The sequence below is a fragment of the Anolis sagrei genome, chromosome 4 (assembly GCF_037176765.1).
Source record: "Anolis sagrei isolate rAnoSag1 chromosome 4, rAnoSag1.mat, whole genome shotgun sequence".
NCBI classification, from domain to species: Eukaryota; Metazoa; Chordata; class Lepidosauria; order Squamata; family Dactyloidae; genus Anolis; species Anolis sagrei.
In genome coordinates, this window is record NC_090024.1 from 202,302,731 (window position 1) to 202,322,419 (window position 19,689).

The 19,689-nt window shown below is 36.3% G+C and overlaps 1 protein-coding gene across 2 annotated transcripts in view; it reads left to right on the forward strand.

Annotated features, from left to right (window-relative positions):
* The window catches only part of MAGI3 (membrane associated guanylate kinase, WW and PDZ domain containing 3), a 173,610-nt gene that overhangs the window by 72,558 nt on the left and 81,363 nt on the right, over positions 1-19,689 (forward strand). For both annotated transcript variants that reach the window (XM_067468086.1, XM_067468087.1), the window contains exons 2-6: positions 3,543-3,659; positions 7,736-7,855; positions 13,033-13,242; positions 14,876-15,050; positions 15,935-16,014. In XM_067468086.1, the coding sequence (XP_067324187.1) occupies positions 3,543-3,659; positions 7,736-7,855; positions 13,033-13,242; positions 14,876-15,050; positions 15,935-16,014 (702 nt within the window). The remainder of the gene's footprint in view (positions 1-3,542; positions 3,660-7,735; positions 7,856-13,032; positions 13,243-14,875; positions 15,051-15,934; positions 16,015-19,689) is intronic.

The window sequence follows — 19,689 nt, forward strand, 5'->3', positions numbered from 1 at the left end:
GGGCGTCCATTGGGCAGCATCCTTGCAGATGGCCAATTCTCTTACTTCAGAAGCAACTTGCAGTTTCTCAAGTCGCTCATGACACCAAATTAAAAGATTTACTTCATTGAGGATACTTGGAATAAATGATTAGAGTAAAATTAGTATTCTTACAGATTTTTGGTGGTAGAGCATCCAGACTAAAATCCTGCTTGATCACTAAAATAAGCATAAAAGTGGTTGTACAAGTGATTCTGATTGCTCAGGTTTTGCTTGAGGTGGTGCAACCTGTCGTTCTGCAAGCATTTATGCATACTCTCACTTTGACTTGGTGGGTATGGTAATTGATCGTTGTACCTGATGGGATCAAAGCCTTGGCATATGTTGTGTGAATGTTTTTTATGACCAGAGATGCAGCATAACTTTCTAGTGTTTGTTTTTGCTGTTCTAAAGTGCTTAGGTTCTTGGCCAAAATTTCTAAAGATTGTACAGTGTGTGTCTGTGTGTGTGCATGTTTGAAGTAGCTAGCTACATTAAATTTAACCAATGCTGTGAGCTGTGTAAAATATAATTTATATAATTTGGGAATATGCTATTGGTGTGCCCTGTACAGTATGTATGCAAAAAGGTAACTTTGAGCTAAATCTAATGTTAAATACAACTTGTTAATCTCTAATAACTTTACTTCCATTGATTTCAGATAGGATACATGTAGGATTTAGCCCTTAGAAAACGGGAGGGGGGGGGGCATCCTTGGTGCCTTGAGCAATATTTTTCCTCTCTGGGTGAATTTGAAACTTGAAATCACAGGATTTTGAATACAGTGAAATATAGGATAATTAGGCTGGTCTGTTTAGAATCATTTTGGGCTGTGTGTTTTGAGTTTTTATATATATTCTTCCTCCAGATTCTTTTTGACATGGTTTGATGGGTTGTGTGTTGAGGCCAGCTTTTATAATAAGATTATAAAATTGTATTGTCTTCAGTTCTTTGGCAAACTAATCACTTAATTTATTTCCAATATTCTGGATGAAAGAGAATGACTTACCTAGACAAAACAGCACAACTTGTACATAAGAGGAAGCTTTCAGCAGGTTTGGGGGAAACTGTAAAAATCTTTGTGGATTGGTTGCAGGAGGCTAATCCCACAAAACTCCAAATGAAGATTGACCGTATAGGTTTACCAAAAAATGCAGGCTTATTGGGAGCAAAAATTGAAAACTGGGTGAAAGCAAAGTTCTAATGGAGGATATGAGCGACTAGAATACTGAAATACCCCATGGAAACATGCAAATTCATTTTGCAGTGCAAGCTGTGGGACTCGCTATGACAAACTGTAGTAATGACCATTCACTTGGATCATTTTAGAAAAGATTTGACAAGTTAATTGAAGATTTACTTATTATATATTTACTTACAGTATTTATATTCCACCCCTTTCACCCTGCCGGGGACTCAGGGCAGATTACAATGCACATATACGTGACAAACATTTGATGCCATTTAGAAATACAACATATATAGACAGACACAGAGGCAAGATAGACCCGAAGGCACATATACACACACATGCAAGATTTTTAACGACTAAGCAGCAGTCCACAAGCATCACTGAGATAGTGGCACACTCCTAATTTGGTTGTATCCTTTTTTAATATTAAAATTTAATTTTTGTAAAATAAATCAATACATTCATAATACAGCAGATATATGATATCCAAAGCGCTTAAATCTCTCCCCCTCCCCCCATTAATCTCATTATATCTACAGTAAATTTCACTCTTCTGTATATATTTCTATTATTCACCTCTGTGCTCCCCTCCTCCAAGCCACTTTTTATATCCTCTGTCCAGAATTTCATTTCCTCTTGTGGAGGTAATTTTTCAACCTTCTTTTTAAATCCTCTTTCAATATATTTTCCCAGACTTCATCAAAAACATTTTTTCCATATTCCTCTTTTAACTTTTAACTTGTATCCTAAATTGCACATTGTGTATTGAACGATAGGTTGCAGGACTGGAATATCTCCTGTGTTCCTTTACAACTCTGACATTGTGAATCCCTGAACATCTAGATTTCCTTAATCTTCAAGCAATTTGGCATTTTCCTGTAGAGTTGATAAAAGTAACCTCTTGGCACCTATTTACTGAAACTTTCAATAAAAAATTAATGTCTTCTTGAGACTTAAGTTTAATAATACATATAAAAATATGCCATAATCCATATATAATTTATAATATATAATTTGGAATAGATCGGTCAAACTATTTGCAAACTGCAATTAAAGTTTCCGATCTCTCTGAATAAGATAATCTTTCTGTGTTCTACTAGAGCAGTGTTTCTCAACCTGGGGGTCGGGACTCCTGGAGGGGTCGCGAGTGGGTGTCAGAGGGGTCACCAAAGACCACAAGAAAACACAGTATTTTCTGTTGGTCATGGAGGTTCTGTGTGGGAAGTTTGGCCCAATTCAATCGTTGGCAGGGTTCAGAATGCTCTTTGATTGTAGGTGACCTATAAACCCCAGCAACTACAACTCCCAAATGTCAAGATCTATTTTCCCCAAACCCCACTAGTGTTTACATTTGGGCATATTGAGAATTCGTGCCAAGTTTGGTCCAGATCCATCATTGTTTGAGTCCACAGTGCTCTCTGGGTGTAGGTGAACTACAACTCCCACCAATCCCTTCCAGTATTTTCTCTTGGTCATGGGAGTTCTGTGTGCCATGTTTGATTCAATTCCATCGTTGGTGGAGTTCAGAATGCTCTTTGATTGTAGGTGAACTATAAATCCCAGCAACTACAACTCCCACAGGACAAAATCAATACCCTCCCCCAATCCCACCAGTATTTAAATTTGGGTGTATTGGGTCTTTGTGCCAAATTTGGTCCAGTGTATGAAAATACATCCTGCATATCAGATATTTACATTACTATTCATAACAGCAGCAAAATGACAGTTATGAAGTAGCAATGAAACTTATTTTATGGTTGGGGGTCACCATAACATGAGGGAGCGTATTAAGGGGTTGTGGCAGTAGGAAGGTTGAGAACCACTGTACTAGAGCTTTCTGATAAATCATCTGTCAATTTTTATGCATCATTTAATACTTGTGAAATGCTTCTAGTATTTTGCTGTTTCATAATATAATTGACACATGCATAGTTAACATTGTTTATTGCAGTGTTTACAAGTAACACAAGTTGAGATTTTCAACTTTTCTGTGTCCTCAAATCAAACTAAACAGTTTGAGGGAAATGATATTAATGTTAAAGTAGATTAGTGCAAACTGCCAACAATTCTCATTTTTCCAATAGTAGAAGATAAAAATTGTAAATAACCAGTAGACATAAAGAGAGAAGCATCTATAGATGACTTTAGAAAAGTGACTATATGATGCACTAATTGAGCAAATTATTGGCTGTATGTTGCAGGTACAAAATCTGCATCAATCTTATTGACATGACTTTTCTTTTTTGTGGAGAATAAGAATCCTAGAAAGGTAGTAGATTACAGTTGTCATGTGGCAGATTACAGTATTGTGTGACACTCTGTTTTTTTACAGGCAAAGTCATCAACAAAGATTTGCGTCACTACCTAAGCCTGCAGTTCCAAAAAGGTTCAATTGATCATAAACTGCAACAAGTGATCAGAGATAATCTCTACTTGAGAACCATCCCGTGTAAGTATTTAGTGTGGTGACATAACTCATTTGGTTAAATATGAAATATCCGAAATGAAACTCATAAATAGTGGATATTATATGCTGTTAAATTGTGCTTGCATTCTCTAAGGATGAATATAATCCTGCCTGTCATTGAAAATTTCTTTCTCCAAGTCCCATTTGTCAGTAGCTGAAGAATGTGAAGTGAACTGCATACTCTGTATTCCATTGGAGGTATGGCTTGGTCTTCTTTGTTGACTGCTTCTAGGCAGTTGGCTCTGACAGGCACATTTTGTTTTAGGCAGTCCTGGTTTGGGTGAAGCTGCTACTATTAATTTTCATAGGTAGCAATTAGCCTGATAAGAACTATGAACTAACAGATGAAATATATGTTGACTGAATGGCCATCTGTCAGCAATGTTTTGATTGTATTTTCCTACATGGCACGGGTTGAATTGGATGGCCCTTCTGCTTTCTTCCAAGTTCATGATTCTGTGTTCAAGATAGTTTTATAAAGGTTTTCTAAAGTTGAAATTAACATCTGAAAAAAAAATTCAGTTTAAAATAAAATAGGGCAATTGATATCTGTTAAAGGAGTTTCACTAAAGGTAGGCTAAAAAAAGAAATGGGAATAATAACAGGGAAATAGAATTTCAGATGAAGGGTTATAGGAGGAAAGTTGGAATGGGTATGTGCTCAGTAATGTGTTCTACAAGGAAAATTAGTAATTCGCAGCATCTGGTTTCTAAATCTTTCATTTTCCTAGCAGTTTTGTGAACGAATTTTAATGTAGTAGAAATGAGCAGTGTTTAGTAATAAGTACAAACCTGGTAATTCCATTGAGGATTGGGGCCAAAAGTTTATTGTGTGGTCTTTTGAAAGACTAGATTTTTTGCTTTAACAACTCTTCTGCTTCATTTTCTGTTAGCTGTATAAGAACCAACTTGTGATTCTCTTACATTATAGAAATACTCTGTTCAGGATAGGTACATGTTCAAATAAATCATTTTGTTTTGATATCATAGGCTGGTACTTTTTTAAAAATCACAACAAATAGTTTGGAAATTTTAAAGATCACTTGTAAGCAAGTGGAGCGTGAAGCTACTCTTGGGGAAAAAATCTGACATATCTGAATGCAACTGTACTTTGTGAGGTTAGTTGCTTGCTCAAGTTTTAACTATATACAGAAGCTGTGATAACTATATATGCAGCACAGATGCTGTGATAAACATTTCTGTTAAGGTATGCGTCAGGAATAAAACTGAGTGTATATTTCTGTGAGACTTCATAGTGTATGTGATGTGCAGGGATGTTATGTTTTGGTGCTCCTGTAATGAAAAAATCAGCACATCTGATGATATGGCTATAGTTGTATTAAGTTTTGTGGGGGGTTTTTTTTAATAGATATTTTGCTCCCACATCCTCCTAGGAAAAAGGATTGGGACTATTAGTTTTGCTCTTAGTGTTAGTAGTGGTATAGAAAAATAAGAGCTGCAACCAACTATATTTATTAGGAATGTGCAATGTTTTTGTTAGTAATCAGAAGGCATATCAAATTCATTAAATTTGTACTTATGACGCAATATCCAACATGTGGGCATAGCCCGTGGCAAAAACTTAAGAGTCGAAACTTACCCAATTTCATTTTAATTTTGCAAATCTTGGAAGCCTGTTAATGTCAGTTTCATTTTCAGTGCAAGGAAGCAAAGCAAAGTCAAAAAAAGGCTGCCTTTCCTTTTTAATAGTCTATCACCATTAGGAGAGGGAAGGAACAGGGAAAAAGCAGAGTTCGTTGGGAAAGAAACTGAAAAAGCACAGAATTCTGGGAAATGTAGTTTGGCAAGGCAAGGAACCCTATGGCAGAGAATTCAAAATGCCTTGCACTAAACTACATTTCCCAGAATTCTGCTCAGCATCAGAAAGCCCCATTCAGAATAGGAGAGAGATTTGTCCCTTCGTAGCAACAACCAAACAGAGTTTCACTAAATTGTTGAATCTGCAAAGAGGAGGACTGACTGATATTTCTACTAAGTAAATCTCTGTGCTGGGCTGGGAAGAAATTTCTAAATGAAAGTTCTATTGCTTAATATGAGAGACTATCAATGAGATAGCTGATGTGATTTTTTCAAAAAGTTTTTTGTCAATTTTTTAAAAATCCCTAAAATCATTAGATGTATTAATGTTTTTGAAAGTTGGAGGGAATTATTCCCTGTTATCTTGTGCCATTGTATAGGAAATTTGTAGTTTTTAAAATGTGGTTTATAAAAACTTTGAAAATTCCCCAAAAATCTATGAATAAGTGAAACATTCTGAAACTTGATGGGCTAACAGTGGTAAATATGTTCTACCATTGTAGCAAGTTTCACCCCAATATCTGTAAAAATGAGGGAGAAAGAAGCCCCTGAAGTTTCTCCACGTCCGCAATTACTATAACAAAAGGTAACAAAATCCGGTTACTCTTGTTATAGTAACAAAATTTTCACTAATTACTCTTTAGAAACACTTCAGAAATGAAATGCCGGTGCCCCCTAATTTTGTGATTACTTTTGAAACATGTTTTACCGTTCGCACTGCCCTAATATTGATTATATTGTAGTTGTTATGTGTTGTCAAGGTGTTGTCAAGGAGAAGAAAATTTAACAAAACTTTTCCAGATAATGAAACTGCAGGTAAACACCAATATGATGGCAAGAGTTATACACAAATGTAACAGCATGTTGAAAAAATGTTTTATATATGAATGTGATACATTTTTCAAAAGGTGGCTTGAACACACTATTATTTTTCAGGAGATATCCTATTAATGAAAAGAGACAAGAAATTGCCCCTCAAGTGTGGAGCTTATCTGTGGGATTATCATATCTTGTTTTTTTTTCTTGCTATCTTAGAAACCATCAGTTTTTCATGTTAATTCATTTTGTAGACCTTGTTCAGAAATAAATTATACTCTAAAGAGAAAAGTAATAAAAAAGAGCAAAAGATCATTATTGAAATCCAAATGAAAGACAGATTTGTTAGTACAGCTGACCTTCCATATCCACAGGTTCTGTATCCACTAATTCAATCAACCATGGTTTGAAAATAATATCCTCAAAGCAAACCTTGATTTTGCTACACATCAAGCACCTTGGTGAAGTATAGAAACTCCCTGATGCAACCCTCCCACCATTTCACAGATCCTCAGGCTCTATTTTATTATACCATTGTATGTAATGTGATTTGAGCATCCACAGAATAACTCAGAGGGTCAGGAAGTTTTTCCTAATGTTCAGGTGGAATTTCCTGGTAATCATATACAGTATTTTCAGACATGAGCTTGCATATTTCACATTCTGCAGAAGATGATAGAATCTGAAACTGCTTTCCTGATTAGCCCTCTCTGTCTGAGTGTACAGTACAGTGTAAATAGGAGAAGTATTCAGTCAGGGAATGAGTAGTTGAAAGAGAATGTTCCAACACTTTTTTCTTGCTAAATTGATAGCTCTTTTCTTAGGAAATGCTGGGCATATTAAGATGATGAAGTTTGATGAAGTGTAGCTTTCTGTCAACAGCAAATTGTATGATAAATATACCACTGTGTTGAGCATCTTTCCATTTTTAATATTTCAGTTCTATATAGAAAAGAAGAATTAAATTGTTTTACAATACCTTACTGTTTTGTTATGCTGATATGGATTTGTTACACACTCTCTAAAATGCCAAGATTTGAATGCAAATACATCAGGTCTTTTAAATTTAAAAGGTTAGCTATCTCTATTCAGAGAAGATTGTGGATGTAAAAAAAACATATTAGTGTTTTAATGTGAAGAAAAATTCAAATGACTCTTTTGCACTCATCTTGTAGCTATAGACTTCATAAATTCATGAGGGTTCTTTTGTTAAAATATCTCATTGCTACATAATTTATTGCCCTAGTTTCACATTCTGGAGTGCTTGTGACTTAGAATGTTCTGATTATGATCTTGCTGAAGTGGCAGCCTCTTTGTATGCAGCATTAGATTGCTTCTCTGCCAAGTCAAACTGAGTATTTTGTAAACTAGCAGTGCTGAAAAAACTTTACAGCTGTTCTCTTCCTGCCTCTTTTTTTTCCACAGGCACTACAAGAGCTCCCAGAGATGGGGAGGTCCCTGGGGTAGACTATAATTTTATTCCTGTGGAACAGTTTAAGGCTCTAGAAGAAAGTGGAGCCTTGCTAGAAAGTGGAACATATGATGGTATGTTTCAGGTTTAAATCAATTCATTTAACTGATTTGCTCAAGGAAAATGTTTTGTCATAGTTATACTTTTATATTACTTCTTTTCTATCATGATGTCTTATGTTAGCATAATTCTCCGCTTTCTAAGAAGAGAACTTGATTTGAGATTCTCCATTTCAGTTGCTTATAGGGCAGTTAGTGTGGGTACCAGGCCCCCTTGCTGTGTGTTAGCAAAGTAACTCTGCATATAGCATGTATAATAGAACAATCAGATTAATCTGTCCTGCCATTGTCCCTAATTTTGCTTGAAAGTTTTCACTGAAAATTGCTCTCCCTGCTGAAAATAGATATCTATTAAACTAGAATATTAATTTATTTTTAACTGAAGAGTGATAATGTGAGAGTGTAGAGACAGAAACCCTTGATATTGGTGCAGAAATAGGAAAATCTTTTTAACTCCAGCATCAAGAAAGGCAAAATCTAGCTAATGGGTTGTTGTAGGTCTTTCAGGCTTTATGGTCATGTTCTAAAAGCATTCTCTCCTGACATTTTGCCTGCATCTGTGGTAGGCATCTTCAGAGGTTGTGATGTCTATTGGAAACTAGGAAAATCTAGAAAAGGCAGTTAATTTCAGTGGGACAATGAATTCTATGAACAGAAAGATGGAGTAGCTATGGGGAGCCCTCTTAGCCCAGTCATAGCAAATTTCTACATGGAACACCTTGAAAAACAAGCCCTGGAAACAGCAACAAAAACGCCCACTATATTCAGATATGTGGATGACACCTTCACCATTTGGAGCCATGGAGAAGAAGAACTAAACAGGTTGCTAGACAACCTTAACAGCATCCACCCAAACATACAATTCACCATGAAAAAAATAAAATGAAGGAAAACTGCATTTTCTAGATGTCCTAGTCACCCACAAACCAGATCAGCAATTGGATCACACAGTTTATGGAAAGCCCACACACACAGATAGATACCTACATAAAAACTCCAACCATCACCCAAGTCAAAAAAGAAGCACAATTAAAGCCTTAGCAGACCATGCAAAAAGAATCTGTGAACTTCACCTCCTCCAAGGGAAACCGAACCACCCAAACTGGGCTTTGCAGACCAATGGATACTCCACCTCAGACATCAGACTGAGAAAAAAGCCATGAGGGTAAAGACAAAAATCCACCCAGAGGAAAAGTGTTCTTGCCATACATCAAGGGAACCACTGATCGCATAGGGAAGCTGATGAGGAAACACAACATACAAACTATCTACAGACCCACCAAGAAAATCCAACAAATGCTACGTTCAGCAAAGGACAAGAGGGATCCTCTCACCTCTGCAGGTGTCTACCATATACCATGCAGCTGTGGACAAGTCTACATAGGGACCACCAAACGGAGCATTGCCCGAACATGAATCAAGGAACATGAAAGGCACTGCAGACTGCTTCAACCAGAGAAGTCAGCCATAGCAGAATACTTGATGAACCAACCTGGACACAGCATATTAATTGAGAACACAGAAATGCTGGACCAATCTAACAACTACCATGTCAGGCTATGCAGAGAAGCCATTGAAATCCACAAGGATGTGAACAATTTCAACAGAAAGGAAGGAACCATGAAAATGAACAAAATCTGGCTACCAGTATTTAAAAACTCTAAAATTATAACAGTAAATAAAAAAACAAAACTCAAACTCAGGGGAACTCCAGAGAAGAAACAATTAGGATAGCTGATAATCACCTCTCAACAAGGAATTCCCCCAGGCAGTAACAGGGCACACCAAAAAAATGTCAGGTCATCAAATGCTAATCAAGGTGACCAATTGAAACATTCACACCTAGCTCCAACAGGCAAGAGTTCTTTCTCCCACCCTGGACCTTCCACAGATATATAAACCCACTTTTCCTAGTTTCCAACAGACCTCACAACCGCTGAGGATGCGTACCACAGATGCAGGCGAAACATCAAGAGAGGATGCTTCCAGAACATGGCCATACAGCCCAAAAAACCTACAACAACCAGTGATTCCAGCCATGAAAGCCTTCGACAATAAATCTAGCAAATGTTTGACAATGGTGCCATGTTAGGTTTTCCCCCCCGTTACTTGGAAATGTATATAAAAACAAGTTTAGAAACCAGCAATAATCTCTATGCAAGCTAATTATTTTCAAAAGAAAAATGGATGCATCACATAGCAATAGTTTTTGCCATTCATACTAAGAGATAATTCATAAAAGAGGGCTGATTTTTTTCCCCAAAGTATTATATTCAGTATGAACAGCAGTTGCATAGTGATCTCTTACATAGTGCTGTCAACTCGTTCTCATTCTCAAGGTTATTTAACCACTTGGGTCTTACTAAGGATGAGATCTATGGCTATGATTCTGTAACATGCATTTCCCCCCATGTATACATGTGGCTGCAAAGCCTGTAAGACAAGTGAAAATTGCACAACTATTAGCCAGCATGCAGGTTCCTCAAAGCATCAGTGCAGTCACATGGGGATTGGGAGTTCCCATGTTTTTGTTTTTTGTTTTTCAGAATAAGCCCAAAACTGCAATGTGAACTTCTAATCACTTCTGTAGTGTTGTGTAGGCTGTTTTTAGAGGTGTGGTTGTAATTTATTTTGTTTTTTAATGTTCTCTTCAAAAGCTATTGCAATCCAATTCCAGTGCTATTCTAGAGCACTGTATCAAGCTTCCCATTTCATCTGAACTGAGATAGTATAGGTCAGAACTATGGACTAGAATAAGCCAAGATCTTGAAACACAGTTTGGAAGAAAAAAGTTCCAGGGGTGTACTAATCAGTTTGATGAAACAGAAAATCGGTTAGTAAAGATGCCCAGGTTTAATTGGGATGTAATGGAAAAGGAAGAAATTGTGGAAACCAAAGCTTGCTAATCCATTGACATATTGAATGAAAGTAACAGCACTCCATGCTGGCCACATGACCTTGGAGGTGTCTACGAACAACGCTGGCTCTTTGGCTTAGAAATGGAGATGAGCACCAACCCCCAGAGTTGGACACGACTGGACTGAATGTCAGGGGAAAACCTTGCTCTAAGTTTTTATGGGTTTCATGCTTTAAAATACCCCTTTACTAGTTTTTATAATTCTTTCTCGCCTGACATGGGCTACAACATCATCCATTTGAGTAATGATTGGGTTATGATAGGATTTGTGCTTAAACACATCTGGAAACTGCATGTTTTGGAGAAGGTTTGAGTTTTGTTTAGCCTTGTTGCAAGACAGAAAACAATTAGCACATTAGTAATTAAATTTAACTGGTTATTTTTAACATCTCACTTTTTGTTGACCAACTAATTTGTAATAACTAATTTGTAGAAAAGGGCACCTAATTAATAAGTAATTAGTTAAATTTAACTAGACACTTCCAAAGTGTGGTTCTGGAGCTCTGAAATACTTTGCAGGTAATAGTAATGTTTAGTTTCAAAATGTTACCACATCCAAATTCCTGACCATGTTTACAGCAGTCTACATATTCCTTTAGTAAAGCCATATCATTAATTAAGTAGTAAAAAAAACTCCAATTGTTTTAATTTTTGTTCCAGAAGACTTTCTTTATTGTGAAATACTGCTGAGATTCTTCAAGTGAGTCATTGTAGTATTTTTAGCTTTTTGGGATATAATTCAGCATTGAGCTGGCAGCATTATTTGGAGAACAAACTACATTTGAAACCATGGGACTAAACCTCCAACTGTGAATTTAATGTTGCCTTGGTATAAATTACTGTTTTGTGTTTCTGCACAAATATATATCTGCGTTTGATTTCAGCCTGCTAAAATTTACAGATTGTTCTGTATTAGTTAAATATCATGCGGTGCATATTAAAACAGAATTGATTTTGTTGTTGTTGTTCCTTGTTACGTATTTTTTCTGTGTGCCTCATAGGGGGCGTTAGTAAACACAAGGTAAAATTACAAAATCCTCATTTATGAGAAACCCCATGTGGGACAACCCTTTTGAGATTAAGTAGTTTACTTTTTCTGAGCAGCAGTATCAGAAATACATTTAGCCTGTTTGAAAATTATAGTATTTCAGTATGCATTATAACATGCAAAAGCTGAACATGCTCTTTAATATTGATATGTGATTAAAATGCATTAGACAGTACATTGCATAAAATGATAGGCAGTCACATGTACCTGGGAATAAATCCCAATGAATTTAATCAAATTTACTTCTAATTATACATGACACAATGACACTATAAATGTATGCTAGTGGTAGGATGATATAGACATCTTGTTGAGTCTTCTATGCCGCTCTTTGACACTTTTTTTGTCAGAGCATCAACGCTTTCTGTTTAGAAGTTAAGGTTCATGCAGTGCACTAGTATAACCCTAGCATCTCCTACATAAAGCATGTAAAGTGTGTATGGCACACAAATTCCTTTGTGCCTTCTAGTTGCCTGTCAAATTACAGTGACATTTTGAATTTATGGGATTTTCTTAGGCAAAACTGCTCCCAAAGCAGTTACTTTGCTCCCAACTCACATAGTTTTGCTGTTTCCCTCTTCCTTTAACCATCTGTAAATGCTGTCTGCTATATTTCAGAGGAAGGAATTTGCAAAACTACTACTAAGTATTCCTTGCCCAACAAAACCATGCAATTCGTGGGGTTTTCATAAGGTAACAGGTGAGGTGAAAGCAAATTAATGCACATACATGCATAGAAGGAAACTGTGGGACACCCTAAAATGTGTGTGTGTAAAATTCTTTAGTGTTTCATCTGTTAAAAAAATGTAGCAGCAGCAGCAGCCTTACATGTGAATTACCAATATGTTCCAATTTACAAAAAGTCACAAAGAAACTTGAAAATAAATTTGTAATTTATCTGAAAGTCTTGGTATCCAGAAAAAAAAATCAAAACCAGGTGCTATTTTTACTGTATTATTATTTCCGGATTTTGTGAAGTTGAATGTTTTATTTAAATTAGATTACGATTAAATTTTCATTTCAGATAAAATGTTGTTACCATATGAAAGCAATTTATATTACCATAAATATAAATTAGGTAGGCCTTAAGCTAAAACTGGAGTTTGTTTATCCGTAGTTGTTGGTGCTAAATAAATAGCTTGTCTGGGAAAATCAAAATAATAGAAAAATAATGTAGGTATATGTGTTAATTATTTCTGATTACTGTGCACATTGTTTCCCTCCCAGGTAATTTCTATGGTACCCCTAAACCTCCAGCAGAGCCTAGTCCATTTCAGCCAGATCCAGTGGACCAGGTACTCTTTGATAATGATTTTGACCCAGAATCTCAAAGAAAAAGAACAACATCGGTTAGCAAGATGCAGAAAATGGACAGTTCCCTACCTGAAGAGGAAGAGGAAGAGGAGAAGGAAACACTTAATGGTAGCATAGGAACAGGTTAGTACACCTGTTAACTTGTTTAATTATATATTTAGTAATAAATGAAATCCTGCAATTAAATACAAGATGGTTCTTTAGTAGTCTGTATACTTTTCTTTTAGGCACATTCCCTTCTGTAGTCCAGAAAATGTTGAAGTATGTAAAAGTCTCAGAGCCTAAAACGGAAGTGGTTAAAGTTTGGCTCATGACCCACATGTAGCCCTCCAGGGGAAATTTTGTTATTATTATTTTGCTACCAAATGACCTCTAGGGTTGTGGAAGGCCCTTGGACTGCCATGGAGTCAAACAATTTTTGTGAAAATTTTCAAAAGCCTTTTGCCACCTCTAAGGAGCATTACCTCTAAGGGGCATTTTCAACACTTTATGGTGGAAATTGACCATAAAATTGCCTTGGAGCACCTAGGGCACATCTACACTCACCACATAGGGCAGTTTCAAACTGGCATAGAAGAAAGTGGTTTCGATGTGCAAATAACTAGATTGGAAATCCTGGAACCAGTTTGAGGTACAAATGGTGATTATACAAACCACATAGGTTGGTCTTAAACTGCTTCCAGGATTCATATTATCCACAGCTTGACAGCTGTGGAGAATGCAGTATTTTCTTAACTCCCTTGATACATATTAAAGGCGCTATTCCCGACTATTCCCCAATATAGCTTGTGGTAGTTAAAGGCCCTAGGAACACATTGTGGCATGCATTATATAGCTGCTGCACTTTCAAGCTGACTTCAAGCTGCATTAAATGCTCAGTGTAGATGTGCCCCATGAGATTCCCAGAGAGAACATATTAATCCAATCAGTGAATAATCAAATTTGCAAAACTTAAACCCTCATGTGTGGGGGGAAGATATGCAAATGTAAGGTTTTATATAGAATCTTTTAACATAAAGTGTTGTTCTGTCTTCTATTATTTTTTCATTAGCCCATTTGTAACATTCTTCCAATTTTACATCCTGTGATTTGACCTCAAATGTAGAATTTGGCTTTTGTGTACAATACAACCACTTTTTACCTTTTCTCATTCATGGCATTTCTGAGTTCAGGGGATACAGTTCTGCTCATGATTTTCGTGGACTTCCCATAGGCAGCTAGCTGACCACTGTGAAAACGGAAAGTTAGACTGACAAGTTTTTATTTCAACTTGTTTTTCATGTGTTCTGCTTTTAGAAAAAAATGTCCAAAATAAAAAATAGACTGTTCAGAATTAGTCCACCTCCCTATTTCATTTCTCTCTTGATAATCTCATACTATTTTTAATAACTTGTGATTTTCCAAAGAACAGTGAAAGTATTGTAAAGAAATGCACTGAAACTGATTTCATATTTTTGGTCCAGGTTGTTGTTATTTTTTTTCTTACAGACTGGATCTAGTTGCAAAGAGATGCACTGAAATAGGTTTCATATGTCTAGTCCAAATTGTTTTTCTTACCGAAGGGGTTAGCCATCAAATCAATTCTATGTTAAATGGAGTATATAATTTGTATTTCATTGAGTTTATAAAAGAAAAATAATATGGCATAATATGGTGGAATTCTGTTTTTGATATAGCGTTATAATCTATGCATGAGGTGCCTCTGTGTGTAAAGCAACATAAACATATGTTAACAAGTTTCTTTAAATAATTTCAGAAAACAAAGAGAGACATTCAGATTCTTCTGACTGGATGAAGCCTGTTCCTAGTTATAATCAGACAAATAGTACAATGGATTTTCGAAACTATTTATCAAGAGAAGAAAACTTAGAGCCTCTTCCTAAGAACTGGGAGATGGCCTACACAGACACAGGCATGATCTACTTTATTGAGTGAGTAGAAGTTGGCAATTAAAAATGTTCAAGAGACTCTGAAGATTTTTAGTTTATCATATTAGATGTACAGCTTTAACGATAAGGTATGTGAATATTTTATGAGAGAAATCAGGATTTTGTTTAATATTTTCTGACAGTTGTGTTTTAAATTGGATCCTGAAATTGGTATCCTAAAAACACAAAGCGATTCTGTTTCTTTATGCAGGTATGTGTTTTTATTTTTGTAATTGTTAAAGTGTAGCTGAACAGCATATATTTTTAGACCCGTGATAAGGAGCTATAGAAGGAATATGTGTGTTTTTGTCTCATTAGTCTGTCTGTTGTCTGCCGAACTTACACATACGCCCACACAGATCCACAGAATTGCTGGATTCATCATGCACTGAATGTTGGAGAGTTACCAGTATTTTCTGACAACCATAACCCAAGCTAACCCCACTCCAAACAAACCTGTTGTTTTGTAGCAAAACTACATAAACTGTGACTGTGGACACATACTTCTGAAACAGTTTATGGTTGATTAACTTTTTTTCCTTTCCGTCAGTTCCAATTTTGTAGCTGGAAACAAGAGCATGACTCAAACGGTTATAGTACATTGTGTAGCTAGCTTCCTTAATTTTGGGCTCTATAGTTGAAATGAATTAATTGTTTTGGAATCTTTCCATTCTGTTTCCTGCCTTCATACATATCTACAGTTCCATGATTCGAGCAGACATATATATGGCAGTGGATTGTTTGTGTCCATATGGCTGCATCATTTAATATGCAGCCAAACATCACATGGGGTTATGTAATGAGCTCAAAGCTTCTTATGCTATGATTAAATGTGAAAGTGGCTTTCTGTGAGTGTTTCTCTTAACTAGATCCTCTGTGTCCCATAGTCACAACACCAAAACGACCACCTGGTTGGATCCTCGTCTTTGTAAAAAAGCCAAAGCTCCTGAAGACTGTGAAGATGGAGGTGAGAACTTAGGATCCTGTTTCTTATTTAGAGTTCAGTTCAACACTTGTTGATGTCATGGTGGGAATCCTACTGATTTCAGTACACAGGACTCTACCCATAAACTACATTTTACTTTCCGTGTACATTAAACTGAAAATGCAGATTAAGTTCCATTGCACAGAAAAAGTTTGCAAAAGTGTGTTTTTATATCTAGCAATTTGGTTGTGCATGAATTAGCAAAAAATTGAAAAACCTTAATGTAGCTCTGCACAGTTTAGGCATTAGGAAGAAATGCATAGATAATATAGTCAAAATAAATTGGGAATTAGTCAGTGTTGGTGTTTTCCAGCTTATCCTTGAAGATACAATTGTTGCACCAATAGCAATAACATTGGCCATGAAGTTGCAAGGCAGCAGCTGTCCCAATTATCCATGTATAAGATTTCATAACATAGTAGGGCAGCATACATGCTGATAAGCATTAGCAGTAGGTGACTAATTGTGAACTTACGTTGTAACAGATGTTTGCTTGAAAGTTACAAGAACTGACTTTTGCTTCCCTTTACAATCTTCTCGTTGTGTATCCTACGACCTTGTCACACATACCACTGAAGATGTCCTGGATTGCTGGGTCCCACCGGCGTTCACGCCAGGAGTATAGGGGCTTGTCACCCCATGCCCTGTTCTGTTGCAACTTCCCCCCTTCTTCATCACATGGGAGGAAGCCCCCCCCCTTTTTTTTTTTTAACTACAGCAGTACTTCAGCCATGGAGCCACCCTGGAAGTAATTTTCCAGTGTGTGATGGGAGTCATTGGGCTCCGTGGCTAAAATCCAAAAATACTGTCAAGAGGTCCCTAAAGGCAAATTCTGCACTCTCAGACTAGTAGCATATTTTGTCTAGTGACTAACATACATAAACTGTATAGTATTTCTAATGAATCAATTGTGTCTACATTTCGTTATGCATAAAATATGTACAAGATAAAACATGGTACATTTTATGTGCTGAAAATAATTACATAGATAATGGTAACTTATGAAAAATAGTACTTTTTATTATCCCTGTATTGATTATGGATATAAATTAGCATGAGATTTTATATTTTGTGTTAAGACAGGACAGTATGAAGTTTGAAAAACTACTACAGTAGACTCTTAGTTAACCAGAACTCAAAAACGGTCTCATATTTTAATGCCTTTTTAGCATAACTTAAAAGATTTTATTGTGTGGTTAATGTATTGATATATTAGGTTTATCTGTGTTTTAATTTTTTTAGTCTTTGGTCAGCCTTATATAGTTATAGGTTGTCTTATTGTATTTGATTTATTTAATACTTGATTATTTTGGCATTGAATGTTTGCCAATTTGTTACATTGCTGGAAACCGCACTGAGTTCCCTCGGGAAGATAAGGCGGGTTATAAATAAAGTGTAATAATAATAATAATAATATAAAATGATTATATAAGTTATTGTTTAAGTTATTATTATATAAACTGGCCAAAAAATGAAGAAATGACACTGCATTCAAAAAGCAGTTTTTATAATACAGTAAGACTATGTTACATTAAGATAACTTTGTCTTTATTTGTTATTATTTGCTTTTAATTACTGTATTTAAATCTTAATATCAAGTCAACACAGAATTTATGGTATGGTATAGTATGTGGTATAGGATTAGGTCTGTTTTAATAGCAACTCTTACGCAACCAGAAACTACATTTATCCAGCATCTACCAATCCCTATGGGTGCTGGTTAACTAAGAGTCTACTGTATTATAGAATTTGTTGCATCAATGTCAGGCCTTTCAGACAGTAAAGGAGTTGCAGTCCAGTATGTAGCCTATGGTCATAGATGAAGAAGCAACAAATGTTGCCTATTACTTGCTTTGAAAATAGCTTTCCAGGTTAATTCATGGTTCCACAACTTCAGACTACATTTTTAGGGAAACATAGCCCTAGAGGAAGAATCAGTGACCCACCTGTCATCATCCAGTGTTGTGTAACTTTTTTTTTATTTATCGTGTCAGAAGCAAAATGAGGGTGCAGTTATAATGTATTTTTAAAAGAACACAAACAACGTTTAAAATTTGGCATTATATTAGATTTTCTTTGACAAGAAGCTAGCCGCTTAGAGTGCCTCTGTGGTCACTGTAAGAAGGTCCTCCATTGTGCATGTGGCAGGTCTCAGGTTGCATTGTCATAGGTTGTATGTGGTTTGTCTTCTCCATACTTGCATGCCGTGAACTCCACTTTGTAGCCCCATTTCTGAAGATTGGCTCTATATCTCATCGTGCCAGAGTGCAGTCTGTTCACTGCCTTCCAGGTCTCCCAATCTTCTGTGTGCCCAGGGGGGAGTCTCTCATCTGGTTCCATGCAACCAAACAAATTTAGTACTTAAAACAATCCACTTATGGAGGTATACCCATCCGTGGAGGTATCTCTTATATTTTATAGACATGCTACAGTATATTTCCTTGCATAGGCATCTCACATTCTAGGTAGATAATTTTATATAAAGCATCAGTTTTATAAGGGACATTTTATCATTAATCAGACAATTCAATTTATGAGACACCATTAATCTCATGAGATATGTTTTAGCCTACAAGGAATCTAATATCTTAGAATGGTGAGGTACATCACAAATACTGTTCAGTATATTTAAGCATTTAAAATGTATTATTTCAGCATAGCTCTGTATTTAGTTTTCTAGAGCTGCCGCCAGGTTACTAACTGGGGATGTCTACAGGGAGTGAACAATCCCCCTATTGCAGCAGCTCCATTGGCTGCCAGTCTGTTTCCAGGCACAATTCAAAGTGCTGGTTGTGACCTTTAAAGCCTAGACTATTCAGATCCAGGCTATTTGGCTGACCGCATCCCCTTTTATGAACTTGCCCAGGGCCTGAGATCTTCAGGAGAGGCCTTTCTCTCAGTCCCACCTCCATCTCAAGCTCGGTTGAGGGGAACGAAAGAGCAGGCTCTGGAACTCCCTGCCCAGGGAAGCCAGAATGGCCCCTTCCCTTCTGTCCTTCCAGCAGCAGGCTAAAACCCTTTTATTCAGACTAGCTTTTAAAGATGAAGATTTTAAAGATCTAATCAGGGGGGTGCTGGTTTTTAACTTTGAACATGGTTTGATGGATTTGAACTGTGCATTTTTAGTGTTTGTCTTTAATTCTGTTTTAATGGTTGCCTATTTGTATATTTTAACTAGTATCCTAATGCTTTTATGTCAAACCGCTTTGAGTTCCCTTTGGGGAGATAAAGCGGGATATAAATGTAACAACAACAAAAAGAAAGAAAAAGAAAGAAAGAAAGAAAAAAAGAAAGAAAGATAGCATTTTCTAGTCACTCAGACATCTGGATCAGTTTACACAGGTTGCCTAGTTGGCAAGGTTCAGTGACATTCCAATGAACTGATTTAGAAACCACATTTCTTTGGTTGTTTCCTTCTTGTATTCAGATCTTAGGAGAGTGGTGCCATCAATTCTGCATTCTGCTATTTGTAGTCTAAGAAAATTAATGTCCATGGTTCTGCAGCTGGGATAACTTGGCATTCTTCCTAGACCTTTTATCTGTAGAAGGAGTGTAAATGTTTGTGGCTCTTTCTGGCCAGATGCCTAGAAGAAATTCTGTTGACCACTTCTGTTGCATTTTTCTATACAAACACTTAGTGTTTTAGTATTAAGAGGC